This window comes from Drosophila sechellia, chromosome 3L, assembly GCF_004382195.2.
Source record: "Drosophila sechellia strain sech25 chromosome 3L, ASM438219v1, whole genome shotgun sequence".
NCBI classification, from domain to species: Eukaryota; Metazoa; Arthropoda; class Insecta; order Diptera; family Drosophilidae; genus Drosophila; species Drosophila sechellia.
This window is the reverse complement of record NC_045951.1, coordinates 2,298,707-2,318,611: the sequence shown is the minus strand read 5'-3', so window position 1 is coordinate 2,318,611 and position 19,905 is coordinate 2,298,707. Positions and strand designations below refer to the sequence as shown.

The window sequence follows — 19,905 nt, the reverse complement described above, 5'->3', positions numbered from 1 at the left end:
ACAGTAAGTATGAAGTTATTATGATGGCTGGGAATTGAATGTCCAACTGGAACTCCCATTCAAGATTGGGAGGTCCTTTATCAGAATTTATGGTAGGACCCTCGGGACAGAAGCATGAACGATGAACACTTAGCATTTTGTAATTTCAAATTTAACTTTTGACATCGCAATCGATGCCGCGTATTTCCTGAGTTTGCAGCCCCTTCGATTCGGGTAATACATCATATCTATTGCTAGATCTTCGTCCTGAAACTGCTGGCCATTAGCAGCTACGAATTGGGTCATCAGTTTTAGTCCTTTTATTTGTTTCTGTGCGTGTTCCACTCCCACTCGAACGCTGTTGACAAATTCGGCTCGCCCTTTGATTAAAATTACAATTAATCAACGCCCTTGACGTTCTCAACGTTGCCATTTGCGCTCAGTCACTTTTTACTGTCAGTTGTGCGTTTATATTATTCGTCCTTATGCCAGTAGGATAGCCTGAAGGACCAAGGCAATACGGGTCCTTGATGTTTGAGTGCCAATCACTGTGTTTTTGTCGGCAGTAAATCTCCCGAAAATGAAACTCAACGAATGAAATTAAACAGCCATTCGCCGCAGCCAAATGCATCCAAAAGCATTCCCGAAAAGGTTGTTTATTAAAGTTCAATATAAATTCCGTTTAATAAAAACAAAGTGTCGCAATCACACTTACCATAAGTAAATTAAAAATGAAATGAAACCCCGATTCCTTCGAAAAAACATTTATTCAATATAAAAAGAAATTTAATCTCTTAGCTTCCAAATTGTTGCATCAATATATCTTAATTAATAGTTAGACTATGACTAATTCGTTTTTTATCTAAAAACGAGCTTAGCACTTACACAACTATTAATGGGAGGAAACTTAGTCAAGTATATCACTTATCAAATGTGGTCACAAAATGTTGCAGGCTGCTTCCAGGGAGTCCTTTCGAGGAAAACCCACTCATTTTCCAGCAGAGCAAAGCCTCAGCGAAAGGGGCTCTCGATTCGCCAAGACAACGCTGGCGGGAAAATAATGGAATCAGCGCAGAACAATTTGTCTCAATAATTGGTCTGTACACGGTAGTTAAATATTAGTGGCTACTTGGATAATTTACAGGGCGTACAAAATGGAAGTGAGGGTTCGTCTCACAGCCAGAGGGCGTCGATGGCGTCTTCCACATCTTCGTCCGCTGGACTCGGCGGCTGCTCACTGACCAAAACCGCCTTGGCTTTAACCTCATCGGAGCTGCTTAATAATACCATTAGAAGGACACTGCTGCGCCTGTTGATGGAACTCTTGCCCAGCTCTATGTCCTGGTCGGAGGATGCCTCCGCTTCCCTAGCCTTCTGGTTACGCAGCTTCCTCAGCCAGTCCGTCGTAGGCCAGATGCACTTTGTGCCACTCCCACTGCGGCGCCTTCGATGCTGGCCACTGGATATCGCAGTCCCCTTTTGACTGGGCTGCAAATGTAGCTTCTCGACCAGGCTGATGTCGTTAGTGGAAACAGCAGCATCGGTGGCAGCCGGACATCCATCAACATCAGTGGCTGCCAGGGCCAGAGCCACCGATGCAGCTGCTCCGCCGGCTGCGGCCGACATCGCCGCCCGGCCGCTGCTCTCCTGCTACACATTTGTCACTTGGGTCGTCAGCCCGAGATCGATGGCCATGCTCTTGCTAACGGCATCCGTGTGCAGCAACCGCTGCCGTCCATATCCGCCGTAGCCGCCCAGGCCGCCACTTCCGCCGACCCTTCCCTCGCCGTCGTGCTGCGACAGCGGCAGCCATTTGTCCAGCCAGCGCGGACGGAAGAGGAGCGCGAACGTGCTTCGGAACTGGCGGCTCATCGAGCAGTACAGGATAAAGTTGATGCTCGAATTAATAAGCGCCAAGATGTCCATAAGGTCACCTGAAACGAAAAAATCGAAATGCCATAAATGCCGGGTGCCACCAACACGCCATCTATGGGCAGGGCAATGATAAAGGTCAAGGGCGATTCGATTTTATACTCCCAACACTTTAAAAAACATATAATAGCTATTTTTTATTTCAGTTTTTTATTTTTACACAAATAAAATAAAATTACTTAATTTAATAGTATCTGAGGAGTTTTAAATGTTAGACTACTTTATTTTGGGTGTACTAGATAAACAAAATGTACACTTATTGAACACGTCAAGGCCAGGCCTACATTGAAGCCTCAAATTTGTGGTGCAATTATGGCAGCCAACGGCGCGTATGATTGATGAATGTGCCAAACTGGGCCCACCCAAACAGCAACCATAAATTCACTCAATTATCATACCCAATAAAGCAATTGCGGGTTACAGACAGCGGAGGAGTGGGTGTCTTAATCCTGGAATACTTACTCAGCTTTAGGTAACATTGCAGGAAGAAGGCGTCGCCCAAGAGCACATTCAGCAGACCCATAATGCCCTGCGGAAACTCGGTGACCAGAAAGAGCAGCAGGACCGCCAGGAGCATCCTCGTGGTGCGATCGGTCTGCTTCTCCTTCTCCAGCAGCTTACAGCTCTTGGGTTGGGTCGGAGTTACCACCTTTCCATTGACAATTGGCTGCATATCGTTGGCTGCATGGCAGGCCAGGATCTTTCGCCTCCTTTTGGCCTCCAATAGCGCCCCGATGAGCCGCACAGAAAGAATGGTCAGTGCGAAGCAGGGAATCAGCTTGATCAGGACACTGTATATAAGGAAGGTCGCATTCCTGAACTGCCGATCATGCAACGCCAGTGCACTGTGATACAGCTTATAGACAGTCACATTGCGCTCACCCATCGCCGAGGATGTGGTTATTCCAGTGCTTAAAGTGGTTAGGGGTATCACTGTGGTAAGACTCAGCAAACTAGATGCAGTTCCATTGGCCGAATAACTTGGTATCGCCCAGGAAACATCTGGCGTTGTACTCGACATGACCTGCATGGTCACCTCATCCTGGCGATTGTAGTCCAGGATGTACTGACTCAATGGAACTGAGGCGATCGTCTTGCCATTGGCATCCAAAGTCTCCAGGAACTTGGCAATGGCTGTGACCAGGTACAGCCAAGGTGACACCACCAGGACACACACCACATAGGCCGTGGCTATGGTGATCAGGGTAGTTCGCATTCCACACCAGATGCGATTCCTCTGCGGATAGCTCACCGCTATGTAGCGCCAAACTGCCAGCGTCACCGTCAGCCAAATGGAGATGGTGTGCAGCACCTGCGGAAACACGGAGTGGAACTTGATGAAGCACGCCCAGCTGTAGCTGAGCTGCTCCTCTCGCGGCAGCCTCGCACTGAGGATATAGTCGTGCACCGTATAGGGTATATACTCCAGCATCACAGCCAGATCGGCGACCGCCAGACCCGTGAGTATGGCATTCGTGGGGGAGCGCATCTCGCGTCGGGTCAGCACTATGATGTTCAGGGTATTCGCGATGGTTCCCAGGATACACACAATCAGTGAGAAGTAACCGTGGAAGTATTTGTAGCTGTTGAGGAGAATTGAGAACAAAATTGAATATGATTACATTCTTAAAGTAAACAAAGCTTATGTAGGGAAAGTAACCGAATAAACAGAATGTTTGCTTTAAACTTATCTTAGACCCTTAACATCTGCATTTATTTCATAAAAATTATGCATATATTAAATACTCATATTGGTTTTTTTGTAGCCACCGCTTTATGGATTTTTGCGAGTATTTGTTCAGCTTAATCCGAAGGTGCCTATCCACATTAGGTACACTTCGTTAGCCTTTTTGCCACCTCGCCGTAGGCAATTACACACATGATTTCATTATGCGCCCCCCGGCTGGCAAATCATTATGTAAATTACACTTAAAAAAGTAATTAATATGCAGACATACCCTGGGGCTATGAGCCCAGGCCTACTCACTTTGTGTGGAAATCATCGATGCCGGTGCCGCAGTAATGCGGCTGCGACATGTTCGTGACCATGGTGTCAATGATGGCCTGGTCAGATGGTAGTCGATGGTGGGATGTCCTGGCAGGACTCCGTTTGATTGACCGCGCTGTCCGGCTGCCAACTCAGTGCGCCCCGCTGCTCCACTGGCGTTTCATTTAAATTCCCTTTTCGGAAATTCCAACACTCAAATATGCAAGCTGCGTGGCGAAAGTGTTATGTGCTACCTGCAAATAAACACCAGGCGTTAGGTGAATAAAAAACGAATTCAGTGTTGTGGTTTTAATTCTACCAGAATTTAAGCTTGGAAATTCCCGAAGTACAATGGCATTGCATGCCACATGCAAAGAACAATTTCCAAGTTCAGGGCAGGTCAAAGGTATGATTCCAAACGAATCAACAAAGAAATGTCATTACCATTTGTCCGAAATGGTCAGAGAACAAGGCCTCGGTCCGTAATCAATAATACGCATACGACCAGTGGGCCGGCAGAGGCAGATGATTTCGGCAATTTGTGGCAAAACGATGTAACATGCAACAAACATTCTGGCTTACATGGTACACGTAGACGAATTTAAGCCTAACACAAGGCATTCTTATACATTTGTCTTTAATACTGTCGAAAGAAATAAAGCTGTACACTAACTTACAGAAAAGAATTTCTTGGCAATAACAAATATTTTCCGAGTGTAACACTCACGCATTTCTTGGTGACATAACTCCATTAGACAAATGAGAAAATACGGAGAATGCAGTTTGTGTCGAGATTCAAAGGAAATATCTTCACTTTTGCTTTTAGCAGCAACCGCAGTAGCAGCTGCATAGCTGCAGTAACCTCTAATTAAAAGTTACTTTCTAGCTGCAATCAAGGTGACAACTTTCCGGAGTGTTTTGCCTCTATACGGCAATAAATCCGGACAATGTAATTTGTGCCAAATGTTTTGTCAGCCTTCAAGTGATGATAAAATCCTCTGTTTTCCATTCATATTTCGTTCGTTGTGCTTGTGATTTGAAGCACAAAATCTGGTTTTTGGTTTTGTAAGCCGGCCTAACTTCCATTACAGTGATTAAGAAGACTTTCGGTCGGGGGATTTGTCCTAGATTGGGCTTATGCCAAGTGACTTGGAAAGGTCCAGCGATGCTGACTGGCAAAAATGTTGGCAGGATAAGCGCTTTCTCTTTTTCTGGTAATTATAAATGGTTTGTTTGTGTATGAAATTCTTAATTAATTCCCGTCATAAATATTAAATTGGGGATAAAGAAACAGCATTGCAGACTACGATACAATGGAAGCCTTTAAGGCGGCCTCAAATGCCTGGCTAATTCCAACATGTGGTCAGGGCTTATAATTGAATTGGACTTCGTTGCAAGACCAGGGCCAAATTACAATGCAAACACGCAGAAGTAAAGCAATAAACAAATGTCCCACTGTCTCATTTGGTCGCCACTAATGTAACTAATACGCACCGTATGCCGCCCATTACGGAAGTTTTCGGCGATTCCAGTGGGTGGTCTTCCAGTGGGTGACTGGGCTCGGCTGGGCTGGGCTACCAGTGTCAAGTGCCTGCTGATCGAAGGACTAAAGGCCGTTAAAGTTGCGTCCAGTCACGTAAATGCGAGTACTTGTTGACTGTGACCAAAACAGCGGAGTATCTTGGGGGCTTTGGCTGCCCAAAGTGCTTGGCGATGGCAGCTGACAGGATAAAGTAGGGAGAGGAATTAAGGGGTCAAAGGACCTCAGGAAAGGAACAACACTTGCCGCTTAATAGACAACACCGCACAACAAAACATCCATTTAAACGATCTAATGAAGACATCGCCAGGCTGTGCCATCTGCATTATTAATGCCACCACCCACCTCCGTGCGGCACAATGGAATCACATAATCAGGCCACACTCACCCCATCCACCGCCTTATTTTAATTACCGAGCCACGCCCCTTTGACAGTTGGCCAACTGCAAATGTCCTTACAAATGGAGATTTGATTGTGTTGGCCCATTAGCGAAACACGGTGTAGTGGTAATGGTATCCGATTATCTTGCAATGGGATCAGTGGTAATGTCTTTAAAGTAGAATCGGTTACTGACCAGCACGTAGCGTTCGGAAATAAGTCGTTAGAATAAGGGAAAAGGCAGGAGAATTTCATATACCTGCACCTTATGTAAAAAATACTTAAATATGTTCTCGGAATTGCTGATTATTTCTCTGCCAGCTAAAGCCACACATCGCAAAAGCCAAGTGTATCTTTTGTATACCCTTCGAACTGGGTTCAAGCCATCTTCTGGCCAAGTACAATTACATATTTGGCCTGTCCTTGAGGAAGGACCTCACAAGCGAACAGAACACTGATTCCTTCTGTTTTCCTCTTGGCTTGGGGCCATATAATGAGCAGAGAACATAGTACTACATATTTGTGTAGTCCCTGACCCCTCGTTGGATGCCATGTGAGCTGGCTTATTTCGCTGGCCGGAAATACTTTGCCAGGATGGAGGGCCCAGGAGAGCCCTTCATGTGCGGTTAGAAGCGCCGTGAATTTATGAAACGAAAAGCTCTGGCACACATTTTCAGCATTCCGAGGAATCACTGGGGATGGTAGCGGCAAATTATGCCAAAAGGTAACAACAGCCACGTGCAGCTGACCCGGCTCACTTTAAATGCACAGTTTTTTGGGAGTCGGAAATCCGGTTTTGAAGCTCAAACGCACACATTTCAAGCATTTGAGTTTTTAGTTAGCGAAAAGTACTCTCCCTTGAAAAAAAAGGAAAAACGTGGAAGAAGCCACAATATCAAAACCGGAAGCCATCATCAAGGACGCCAAAGGGGCGATGTTGGCAACAACTAAGCGCATATAATTGAACACTTGTCGTGGGCACATGGGGCGGATGAGCAATATTCCGAAAGAGCCAATCAAATGCTCATACACAGCAATTTTTAATTTTATTCTGTACCGTGTGGACGACAACTACAAGCTTTGTATGAAATGTCCTGTTTTCCAGCCTTCAAAACACAATCAAGAATAAAATCCAATATAACTTGCGGTTCAGGCCAGAACAAAAACACTGAGAAAAGTACAAAACAGTGGATAACTGGCCACTTTTCTCCTTGTATTGGACATGACCAGGGGCTGTTTTCTAATTCTCAATTTTTCATTCCTATTTCTTGCTCCAACCGCTTGGCAATTTCACTTCGAGCTCTGCATGTGAAAATTTTCTTGGCTTCTCTGGCTGCCTAATTGCTGTGGCTTGCTGCGAACTTTCCCACTTCGACATAATTTCTGTACGATTTTTCTTTCAACTTCCTTGGCATTTGCTGTGCTGTTTTTGCTTCTGGCACTTCTCCGATTGGACCCCAAGAAAAGCTCTTATCACCCACAGTTCTTAAGCTGTGTGTCGATGAAGGTCCCCGGTAATTTGGGAGAATGTTTCGCCTCTTTAAGTTGGAGTTGTCGGGGAATTAATACAAGTACATATATCCATTATTGAGTGGGTCCGCTTCAATTAGCCGGCTAATTCTTTGAAAGTTTGATTGACAGCTGCCGCTCATTGATTTGGGTTCCTAGGCAACTGAAGATAAGATTGAAGGGCATTAGGAAACGTCTTCTTCTGACACGTATGCATACCAAGTGCCAAGGGCACTGTTTTCCCATCCTGAATGCGCTTAAGAGCTTTTTGTATTGCTACATCCCAACTTTCCTTGTTCTTTCATATTTTCAGCTTCTGTTTTTGATGGAACGTTTGGATCCCACGCTTTACACTGTATTTGCACTACACAGGAAGAACTGAATATGTGATCCCGACTATAAAGACTCGTAGCTCATTTCAGTATAATCTTAAAAATGTTGCTGGTCAGGCTATTGGTTTCTTCAGTAAACTTGTCCCAATTATTTGTACTTGCGTAGCAGGCCATTGGCTTCGTGGCTATTTGCTCATTGATTTGACTGCTTCTATAAATGTGCGTTGCGTGGGTGGAAAGTGTCAACATGTCGAGTGCTAACGCTTGCTCACTCAAATATTTGCCGAGCTGAGGCGCCCCGAAAGTCGGCGCCCAAACACGAGCGCATTTGTAATTAAGCATTCACAAAACGCTTTGGCTCAGCGGCTGCAAACACGGACAGCTGAGTGTCGTGCGGTCATGGAGGAGATGGAAGCCCAGGGATCAGCCACAAACATGTCAACGGTTGTCCCTCACTCGACAATCAAGCCAACGCTGCGGCAAACAGGCGACACAACTGCATATTTTAGGGCCAAATCCGGAAAATCCCAGTGAGTGGCGAATGTATCTGTACAGATATTTAAGAACAATGAAGAGAAACTACGGTTATGAAAAAGGAATATGATAGTTGCTTAGTTTAGCCTGAAAAGTTTTCTCATTTCTCCCACTAATAGTGGACTCAAATTGAAGGCATCTCTGTGCCATTCGCTTAGTTCAAGGTAATTGCCAGTCCATTTAGGCCACAGCTTGAGTTGCAGCCAACTTTTGCAGCCATTGTGCTGCTTGCTTTGTACTGATTAGTTTTCCTGTGCAGTTTCCTCCATTCCACCTCCTCGGTTATTTTCAGATTCATTTAAAGTGTTGTTGAAATGGCAGCAGCACTACCTAATTGACTTTGATTGGAGCGCAATTCATTATTTTAATTGAAACGAGGCGGGACATGGCGATATAATATAATGATAGCCCATTTCGAGGGTAGTAAACTCCATTTATGGCTAGGAAGTGCCTAATAAACCGATATTTCATGAATGATTAACTATTGCTGCGCAGTTAGAGAGCAGCCGCTGAATTAATATTTCAATCTGCGTTAATTGAAACTGCAGTGGTTATGAATACGTACGCCAATGTGTGCCAAGTGTCACGCCATTTACTTCGATTATACCACCATTATGCCCACTTCCCCACCCAAAGTCCCCCAAGTGGAGCCATATGCCATATGCCATGGTGCTGGCTCAGCAATTCATTTCAATTTAGCAGCTCTCTGTGCGAGCTGGCACTTTTCCATTTTAATTTGTTTGCCCAGGGCCCACGGAATATGATATTAATCTGGCCGGCTTATCGGACTTGTTTATTGTCTGGGCCATTTCATCCCATCGCTGGTTTATTGCTCATCGACATGTTTATTACAGCGAAATTCTGCCTGCCATCGGCAATCGGCAGTTGATTAGCAGCATAAGCCCCGGCTCTCCAGCGATTATTCCCTTTGTCTGTTGCTCTATAAAATATCAATAAATTATTACACCCACATATGCGGGCACACGGGAGAAAGTCGGACAGCGATAAATAGAATTTTTCACACCTCATTGTCGTGAATGAACTGCTGACTATGGATCTATTTTCGGAAAAATTCGGTCTGCCTAGTGCAGAATTTTTTTATCAACAATGAGTCAACAAATCAACATTTTAGTTAACTTTCAAACAAATCGAAAAAAACAAACATTGTCAATGAATCTAATTCTATTGTGGTTTTTCGGCCAGTAACTCGCAAATTTAATTGACACTTCACACTTGAACTCAATCAACTGTTACCAATTTAATTAAAATTGTTTAAACAAAATGTAGTCAATACAAATCGTATGTAGCGACTTTTAAGATTTTTAATTAGCCCAATGTCATTAAGGAATAACCATAAAAGCACAAACTAATTTCACAGTTTATTGGCTATTAATTGTAACACTTCATTTGCGGCCGTTAAAATTCCGCCCGCTAATCCAATAGTAAATGTGTGGCCTGCACTAAAAGTTAATTTCATTTTTAAAAAGCAATCAACTTCCGCTGTTCCATAGCAGCTGTTTCGCCCATAAATTGAGTTCAGTTCTGACTTGAAGACAAAACCATGTCGACTAGGAATTAATAGCAATTCGCCGGCTCATCGAGAGCGGAAACTCTTCGGTTCAGCTTATATTTTCCGCTTTCGAATGCTGGCTGTCAAGCTAGGAAAATAATATCCGTTGCTGCCATATAAACCTAACAAGCAAACCAAATTTTCCGAAGAAAAAGATTGCGAAAAGTGGGAAATTCGAGTGCAAGGATACCCTTTTGGGGAAATGCTGTTTTGCAAACATCCTATTGCATGCTAAAGCCAAAAGCTGCACTTTGAGAAACTGCTTAATCATAGAATTTGGCACTGCTGGCAATATAATAATACTTATCCTTAATTTTGTAATAATGGATAAGAAGAGGTTGGTATTCACCTCATGTCACCTAGGTATCTCTACCAAGGTAACACTTTATTCCCAGTGCATGGACTCAGCAATTCTGCCAATGATACAATCCCAGGCACTTGTGGCGAGCACGTCCTCATGTCGCCATGGCCACGAATTTCGATTGCGAGGACATGACAGGCAATCCCCAAACAAGAAGGCAAAGGCAAAAGAAACCGAAGGAGCAAAAAACTGGGGCAAAGTCTGCTCAATATTATTTTTCAATTTATTATCAAGTACCTGCTGCTGCCGCTGGTGTTTCGCGGTTCGACGGTTTTTATTTCCCAGAATTTTCTTTCTATTAAAGCGCCATCAATTTGGCGGACAAGCCGTCAGCTAACAGCATTTAGTGTGCGTCGAGGGGCAAAAACATAATGGCGTTAACTGAATTTCCAGACGCCTTTCGGTGCTCGCCGACTAGACGACATCGCAAAAAATGGCCAGCAAAAAGTCCCCTCCATTTTCGATAGTCAAACATTTTAACTGCCATGTCATAATAAAATTAAATTACTTGCCCGAAACCAGCTGGCCATGGCCAATTGTTTGCCTTTGGCTCGGGGTAAATTGTTGCTGATACTGCCTTATTAATGCATAAATTTCACATCATCCAAGCTGAAGTTGCCAAAATCCACAAGTAATGGATATAGTGAGGAGACCATATAAATTGAAAGCACTTGAAGCCCAACTGTCTGCCGAGCGTAGAATGTTTTCCAGGCATTTCTCATTATTTTCCCAAAAAAGTTTCCCAGCAGAAATGCAGAGCTCGCAATTAAAAAGTCCTGTCCCAAACTTTTTCGCCCCTCCTCCTTGCGTTTCACAATCGACCTGAAAGACCCGAGGCTGTTCAATACTTTTCCGAATAATATTTCCTTTCCCATGAGCTCTGTCTGCCTGGATAACTTTTCATTCTGACATCAGACCCTGGAGGCAAGTCATAATGCCTCGGTTTACCTTCACCTGATCCTGATCCCCTCATCGCAGTCGGGGCATTAGGACTCACGCCACGCTCCATTTAACTCCGAGTCACTGCCGTGCCGTACATACTAATACACACTAATCAATGTGTGCGGATTGTGGGTGGAAGTTCTCGCAGGATAATGTTAATTTTGTTCTGCATACCTGCGGCCTGATGTCCTTTGCCTTCGCGATTCGGCGCGTGTGTGCGAATAATATTCATTAGAAAATTACACAAATTTGGCACACACCTGCACACTCGGAAAAACTCAATACCAATCGAAAATTCAATACTTAACACTAAGGCTGGAAATTCACTTATAAAGGTGATACATTTCAAACGTTTAGTTGCAGCCTGTTTTCAAGCAATATGGCCATAACCGTGTTAGTTTTTTTCAGAGTGCACCACACACCACACGACCGTTAGCCTTATTTATGTTCATTTCCCAACAGCATCCGCCGTTTTTGCCTATTTAAAACACATTTTAAATGGCATTCTCACATGATGCGTGTGATGGCAGCATGTTTGTCGAGTTTTATGGCCAGTTTTTATATTCCCATCGACTTGCGGGACGCGTCACGGCCAGAGGACGCAGCATAAATTGCATTTTTGTTAGTTTTTCCCAGGCAGACACGCACACACATAAAGCGACGAGGGCATTGGAATTAAACGGGGGCTTGTGTTGGGGAAAGTCTGCGCCCCTTCTCCTTTCCGTGCACACATCCCCCCCCCCCCCTGCATTCACCTTCGACTTGTTGGCGTTATATTGCTCATACGCACTGTTACCCAGACTCAACATGCTGCAATTAAGTTTTCTCCCCAGGGCTGCTGCGGTGTTGGTCCGCTCTTGAGGTTTTTCGCATTTTATGGCGCAGGCTTTTGTAATTTCAATGGGTCTCTCTTCTCACGTGCAACCCAACTTACGAGGATTTACATTTACCGAGGGCTGATTGGTCCACGATTAAAGACAGGCAGTCATATAGAAAAGCTCCATTCAAATGCGAAAACTTTAAGGCACTCAAACAGTTTATAATCTGCGACTTTATGGAATGTTTATTCAAGTCCTGTGAACCTTGCCAAGAAAAACACTATAGCCCATAACCTAGACCAGCACTAGTCCTGCACCGCTGACCATCTTATCATCTGCTTTTGAAAATGCATATTGAGGAGGGGAATTCTAAAGCGAGTCCCGAAATTTACACAGCTCTTGTCCTTTTGACCAAAGGTAACAAATTCAGGTGAGACGACAAAGGCGAGGCGAACAAAAGACGGCTACAAAACGCTCGGTTACCTTGAAGTGACAATCGAGCTGAGCTGCCGACAAAGGACTTGAAACAGCTACAACTGTGCCAAACTGAACTGAATGCCCAGTGACTCGGAATCTTTCCACTGCCGTCCCATTTGCTTTCCCACTTTGTCCATTTCCCCTTTTCCGGTCGGACACTTGAATTGTTTCGGGGGCTTTGCCTACACCAACTACCAACTGAGCTAAGCCAGAATCAAAGCAAGTGTTTTAATTAAGTTAAAGTTGCACAAAAAGAGAACTTAAAGACTCGAAACTAAAATCTTTGAGGGAATAAAAAAATTGGGTCAAGCAGCTTTAGGCAACTCGAGAAAATTACACTAAGCCGAGTAGTATTCTTGAATTTGAATGAATGTGAATACTGAATAAAAATGGCGACTGCTGCATGGTGAGAGATTTGCTGTAAGACAAGGCCAAGTGGCCCGTAACGCACTTGAGGGTCCTCGAGACTTGCACACACAGCAACACCACATCTCTCAACACCCCCCTAGTTTTCCACGCGGGACTTTTCCGGGTGGCGCGTGGAAATCTCAGACTGAGTGAGTGGCTGCCGGAGAAGTCGAATGGCAAAGTGTTTTTCGGACATGTTACTTTTAGAGCAACCCTAACTTAAGCAACCTGAACAGGAACTACTCTTGGCAGTAGCTGAGAGCCCGAGGAAAGTACTTGGTCCTAAGTGAATGCCAGTGACTGTCAGCTCATGCTGCCACGCCCACCACCCAGCGCCCACAACTTGGGCCATTGACATGCATTTTCGGGCTGCACAGGTTGTAGGTCGCCAATCCGGCCATTATTCTCCATTCCAGTGCTTGTTTCTCACGTGCGAGCATCAAACTTTGGAAAAGGGATTGGGATTTAATAAGTTGCCAGGCCTCCAACAAAAGCAACAAAGTTACACATAGAGCAACGAACTAGAACTAAAGTCCTAACTTAAGTAGTTATGAGTGCTCAATATCCATACTTATATACCTTTAGTCAGTGTTTTAAGGACTCAATAACATATATATCTATTAAGTTTAATTTACATACAATATAATAATTTTTATCCGTGACTTGCACATAGCAAACACTTTGTTTTGCTCCGTGCACAAGCTGTAGCTTTTTGCAGCATGACTCACGGAATGATTTGTTGGCCCAGGAGAATTCTTGGCCAAGAGAAGTTGGTCTACTGCCATCAGCGCAATTGAACCGTTTGGAGCGATCGATTACGATGCCAAAGCAAGGTGCGGGCACACGATGAATAAATGAATGAATTAGGCGTGTTGCTGCAGGATGGGAAAAGTAGATGGCCAAGGGCTCTGATGACTGACAATGACATGCGGGTTTCGGCCATCGGATTGCGGCAGAAGGTGCTGCCGTAAATGGCCAACTGAAGTGCAAGTCACTCCTCGTTAGAAGGCACACAAGTGGCCTGCAACAGATGTGGCACAGTGACGAGATTGCCTGCTGCAGCTACAGATGAAATCTCTTTTCAGCCACTTACAAAGCTCTGTAAACCTTTATGCTGCACGGAAAGAAAAGCTGGAAAATCAATTAGGATTTAAACGCTCATTTTGGGATAACAAGGAGACATAGGTAGTATTATATGAACATGAAAAGACTTTTAAAAATGGAAGTAGCTACATCGAATCTGTGTATTTCTCCTTGTGCATCCTTAATTAAGGCAGAGATATTTAAAGTCTTTGGGGAACCAGCATGCTGTAAAAATCGCAGGGAACAAATGCTCAGTGGGAAAAAGGGAGGACCTTAGATCTTCTGTGAACCGAAGACCTCACGTTCCATGCCTGGGTGCCTGCGAAATGTCAACAGCAGGTAATGCGTCCTTAGTGCTTCCTGTTTATGCCGCAAAAGTCTTTCCTCGCCGGCAACCCTTCGTCCTTCCGCCCCACAACGAGGTCTTTTTCCCAGAAGTTTCGACTTGCCATCTGTCTGACTGCCGGGAGCTTGTTGATTCCTTGTCTCGGTGCAATTTCCATTTCTTTTGTTGCACAAAAGTCTCGAGCTGAGAAATTGGACAGTGAGAATGATATGTGGTTGGCGGGCCCTTATAAGCATACGAGTATGTAAATTAGAGACCTGACTGAAAATCCCATTTGTGTTGTGCCAGGAGCATAGATCTCTCTCATCTTTCGGTGCTGAGCGTGTTTATGTGACAGGACAAGAAACTCATAACTCAGGGAAAGAGCTCTTTAAGAGCTGCCCACAAAACTGGACATAAACATAAAGGAATATTGCTGAATCGTAACTTTTCCGCTGCGGCTGCTTGATAACTGTTTCTGATTCTGTATCGACAGCCTTCAGCCAGGCACAAAAAACCAAGAATGCACAAAAAGAGAAATAATGAAAGCCATCTACGATACGACTTACACTTATGCTCCGTGCTATGTTTCATGGGGCATGAGCAACAGTTTGTCTGGCCATTCAGACATTCACATCCACAACCACCCACCCACGGCGATCCACGCTCCTTTTATAATCTTTTAAGGACCGCTGTCTGTCGCGTCTTTTGTCTATTTGCCGCTGCCATTGACTTTGTTTATTTTCACGAGCGTGTCGGTCCAAGTCCAAGCACCAATCCACGTCCACGTCCACGTCCAAGTCCAAGTCCCTTGCCCCCAAAACAAAGCGCTTGAGCTTAAAGAGCCGTCCAAAAATAGTTGTTTGTGTGCCAGTCGAATAATCAGAATAATTGCATTCGATCTATCTTGTCATCGGCTTTAAGTTTCTACTCTTCCAATTCATATGCTAAAGTTTATCTGCCAATTTCCCAGCCACACATCCTTGGAACTGGCTGATAAGTTGCACAGTGATGAAAAGATATTGCAGTGGACCAAACTTTGAATCACTCTTTATGAATGCAATCTATATACGTCGAAGTTTACACTTTAAAGTGCTTTAAATACAGAGTCAGTCATTGCCTTTGTACAAAAACTGTAAATCACAGTGAAATCTGTATTTTGGTAAGCTGCTGAGCACCCAAATGAAAGTCGAAAGTAAGGACTTATCCACTAATGGTTCTTCTCGGTACTTTACCTACTGACGCTCGTAGTTTCCTCTTGTCTGATGCTCATGCGATGCGACATCCTTTCCTTGCCAGATGCATTTAATTTAATTAAACAAGCTCCCCGAGGACCGAATAATTCACACTGACTCTTTGGTAGAACGCATCGGCATAAATAACATTTAAATGCAGTCATCATTTATGGCTGAGATTTGCTGCGCGCTGCGCTGACAGATGGCATGATGATATGGCGCCTGATATGGTTCCCGCACGCCCATGCTGCGTATGCGTAATATTTGCCCAGATTTATGCAATGCTATTTTCCTACTGAGCTAAAAGCGAAGGGGAAGGAAGTGATATAAATACGAGATATGGTTACGGACCGCTCATGCATGGCATATGCGAAAACTTTTGCGATTGCGATTATGATGGGGCCTCTGGTTTTGACCTTGCATTTAGCGTTGCATGAAAATATTACGCAGCCAGGCTTTCGAATCCTCGCATATGTATGTACATATATGTTCAAGTACACACCCCGTCCAGCCCCGATTCTCTAGGCTCGGCACTTGCCATGTGAATTATTGATCCATTTAAGGGCCTTCCAACATTTTCCTTTTGCTTTGGCATCACGTGCCCAGATAGCTGATGAATGGTTCGCCGGGCATTCGGTCGTCTTATTTTTATCGGACTTCGGCAGAAATGCCCCAATGCCCCAAAGAAATGAGCATAAATCTTTGGACCCGCTTTCATTTGAATTCAGTTATTTTCGCTCACAAACGAACTTAATGGGCAGACCAAACTTTTGTCGGGCTTAAACTTTGTAACAGGCTGTAAAATGTCCCCACTTCCTTCATAAAAAGAGCTGACAATTTGTGCCAGACACACATGTGGCTCAACTGCTCAACTTTCCGACCTTGACGTCGCTTATTTGGCTTAAACAACGGAAATTATTATCCAACGATAATGGGTATTATGATCTTGAGCTCTGATGCCTGGGATTTAAAAGTCCGCGGCCCATGTGGTGTATGCGTAATGCAGTAAAGCTAAATGACACTTGCGACCTGGAGGACAATTAATAACAAGTGGAAGGCAACGTGTTGCCTTAATTTTAGTATTAAAATTAATTTCCACTTACTTTTAGTACAGTATAGTGTTCCTTAAGCAACTTGCGAATACTGGAGTCCAAGAACCTTAAGCAACGATGTAATCCAGAACTTATTAATTGAAGGCCCGACGAATTAAATGTTTCTGCATTCTTTTGTGAGCTTAACTCCGGCAATTAATTTAAATGATACTCAAAACCAAGAACCCGCCGACTATGCAACCAAAGTTTGCCTTAGCCGAAAGCCGCAGGCAATTGACTTGGTTTGGGTTTGGGCCAGCGGCACGTGCTGCGTCTTGAGCCGTCGTCCTGGCCTGGCCAAAACCGAACCACAATGGACAATTACTTTCTCATCTGGGCTGAGATACCGAATCCCGAACTCTGGCAGTGGCAGCTGGCATCCGAATTAATTAGATGCCCAACTTAACCGAGACCGAAAAGTTCAGGTCTCCGCACAACGGACTAGATGGGATTTGGATTTGGAAAGAGATTGGGATTGGGATTGGGATCGAGATCGGAATTGAAGTGCATGGCGGCGACTCTTTACACTGGCGTTCCACGATGGGTATGCCAACTATTTGGTGCCGCAATTTACGGCCTTCTGCTTCGGCTAAATGTGTCAACAATTCGACTGGCAATTAAAGCCAGCGGGCAAGTGCATAAATTAGTTGGCATTATGGCCTCTCGGCAGCTGCGAGAATTGCGCTGTCGAACATGCGACTAATTGCTGCGAGCTGTTAACCCTCTGGATGTCCATAAATTGAAAGTATTATGCATTGTGTGTCCTATTGACATGACTGGATGTTTTCGAAAGGCTTGCGCTGCCATTTCCTTGAGGGAAATTAGAAAACTTTGGGCTATCTGGACCGTTTGGTCATTCGGTGGTTTTTTGCTTGCTACTTTGCGACTGTGCAAATATTTTCGCAAGCCAACCTTTTGTTCATTGTTTGCCAGTGGCCCTTCTACTCTAGTTGACTTTTATTTATTGTGGCCATAAAAAAGCAGCAGGCATTGCGCAAAGTTGAAAGAAGCCCAAAAGGAATCTAGCACGAAATGCCAACAATTGTATACAAACATTTGTTTGAGGTTTACTTTATGTTTGTTTCCCTCCACTGTCGCTTGTTTTCCCCCATATTTTTCTTCGAAATTCAAATTTCATGCTCACAACACTTTTTACGACTTTCCCGCATTTGTACAAACAATGTTTGTTGTGCCATTCCCATTCCCAATACCGTTTTATTTGTTTATTTGTTCATTGACAAGATGCGAGCATCACATTTATTTTATGTTCCTTCGGCATGAGCCTTCTCAGGTTTTCCATCGTTTTTCCAAAGTACTCCCCAGTTGCCAGTTGAGTCTGGCCCTTGGATTGCACTTTTGCGGACGCATTGATCATAAAATGCCTTTAATATATTTCTTGCCGAAAAAGAGCAGAAAAGTTCCCCGAAAGTGCACATAGGTGGAAAAGTCTATGAAAGTTGTAAGTCACTTTGGTTGCGTGTTGCAAAGTACACATGCCTTCAATTAATTCCAAAAGTTTTCCACGATTGGAAGGGGTACGTATAATTTTGAAAATAGTTTTTATTGTGCGGAAAATATACAGAATCTGACATGAAATTTGAAATCAAAATGTTGTAGTTTACAGAACAGAATTAAATTAAAAATGAAACTTTCTATCATTCATAGCACCAAGTTCATTATTATATTTACCATATTCTGAATACACTTGGGTTCTTCTCAAGCAAAAATTCCTTAAATTAGGGCTTAAAAAAAGTTTACTAAACGACTCAAATATCTTTTTAGCTGCAGGTTCACGTAACTCATTTAAAACGAATTTAGATTTCTATTAAGCATCCTTTCTTAATCATTCGTCAGAGTTTTCTTTGTTCTTCGTAACTTATAACTGGGCTACCTACATCAATCAAATGGTACACACCCAGAAAATTTCACAGAATACAATTTTCAGGACATTAGGCACAGTGTCCCCATGGATGTTTTTGGCCATTATGCTAATCAGATAAACCTTTTTTCGGCCATAAATGAAATATAAGTTGGTCGAAATGAACAGATGTCAGATACCAAATGCGAATAAAATGACCAAAAGTTCACTGACCAGCCGATGAAAATTCGTGCGGCCAACTTACACAAATCGCAAAACTTATATTACGAAAATTTCACTGCAACGCGCCAACCCAAATAACAATTATTGCGATTTTTCATCTTATGGGCACATTTCCGACGTTTTCGAATTATATTTTCAGCCGGGAAAACTCCGAGACACGTGCGTACGGCACCGCAATGGAAAACCAACTGAAAATCTGCGAAAAACTCGAGCGGCAGCTGCTCGCATATTTTCTCCGAGCTCTCGGGAAATCGACGGCCGGCTTTTCCTGCGCGCCTGTCGAAAGTGTTGCCAGCTTTCTGGCGTCGACGCCGGCAGCGACAGCGGTGAATCAGCTGTTCGGAAAAGCCAGGGAAACCCAGGGGACAACGAGTTCCACCAGAAGCAACTGGTGCAGCTGGGCGGAAAACAGCTTCCACTTGGCGTCCACAGACGGCAACAGCTGGACGACTTGTTGAAGTAGCAGAGTCTGTGCAAAACAGAGAACCGGAAAAACGATTTTCCTTGAAAACAGAGAGAGAGAGTGTGTACACGGTTTCCTTCTTTCCTTTGCAGAAGTTTGGTTTTTCCGTTTGCTTTTGCTGCTTTTTCAGTGGATCCCATTCGATTTGTTTTTATGAATGAAAAGGTTTTCAATCGACTTTCGTCGCGCCAAAAGTATATTTAGCCAAAACTTTTTGCTGGTTAAATTTATGGAGCCAGTCAGCCACTCCATATGGCAGTTAACCCTTTTTTCGGACCCCTTGGCGTATGGATAATAAATCATCAAATGAAATGATAAACTGCGACGACCACCTTCCCAACCCCTCGAATTTTCCCACTTTTCCCAACTACAACGGCATTTTAATAGAACCTGCTGCGAATGTGTTTAAAATCCCCTTCGAGTGCTCGTAAAACGTTCGTTTATCTTATTTGGGCTGGTATTTATAGTATTTACTTTTTATTCTATCTGGCGCATTTCCCAACTGCTTCATGCTAGATTTATATGCGGATCTATTTGGCGAAGTTTATGTTTGCATTTCAATTTACTTCCTCCATCTTACTCACTGTATATTCCTTAAAGCATATGTTGATTAACGTCAGCAGTTTATGACATGGTTTTTCAGAATTTCTGTGGGCTTTATCCAAATAGAATTGGTTGTATAAACAAGATTTATGAGAAGAAAACAGATTCTGCCTAAGAACTTACTTACAATTTTCGCTTTTAGCAATTTATGTAATATTGATTTCCTTAAATTTAAATTTCTTTAAAGAAGTTATTAGGAAGTATATTGAGCGAGAGTTTACATTTAAAATGTAATT

General features: G+C 43.7%; 1 protein-coding gene across 1 annotated transcript; it reads right to left on the bottom strand.

Moving 5' to 3' along the window:
* Window positions 1–727: 727 nt before the first annotated feature.
* LOC6610473 (sex peptide receptor) lies at window positions 728–18,767 on the bottom strand. The gene is made up of 4 exons (XM_032719168.1): window positions 18,626–18,767; window positions 3,899–4,152; window positions 2,374–3,494; window positions 728–1,913 (listed from the first exon to the last, which is right to left on the bottom strand). The coding sequence occupies exons 2-4, from the start codon at window positions 3,958–3,960 to the stop codon at window positions 1,630–1,632; spliced, it is 1,467 nt and encodes a 488-aa protein (XP_032575059.1). The 5' UTR covers window positions 3,961–4,152; window positions 18,626–18,767; the 3' UTR covers window positions 728–1,629.
* Window positions 18,768–19,905: the final 1,138 nt, after the last annotated feature.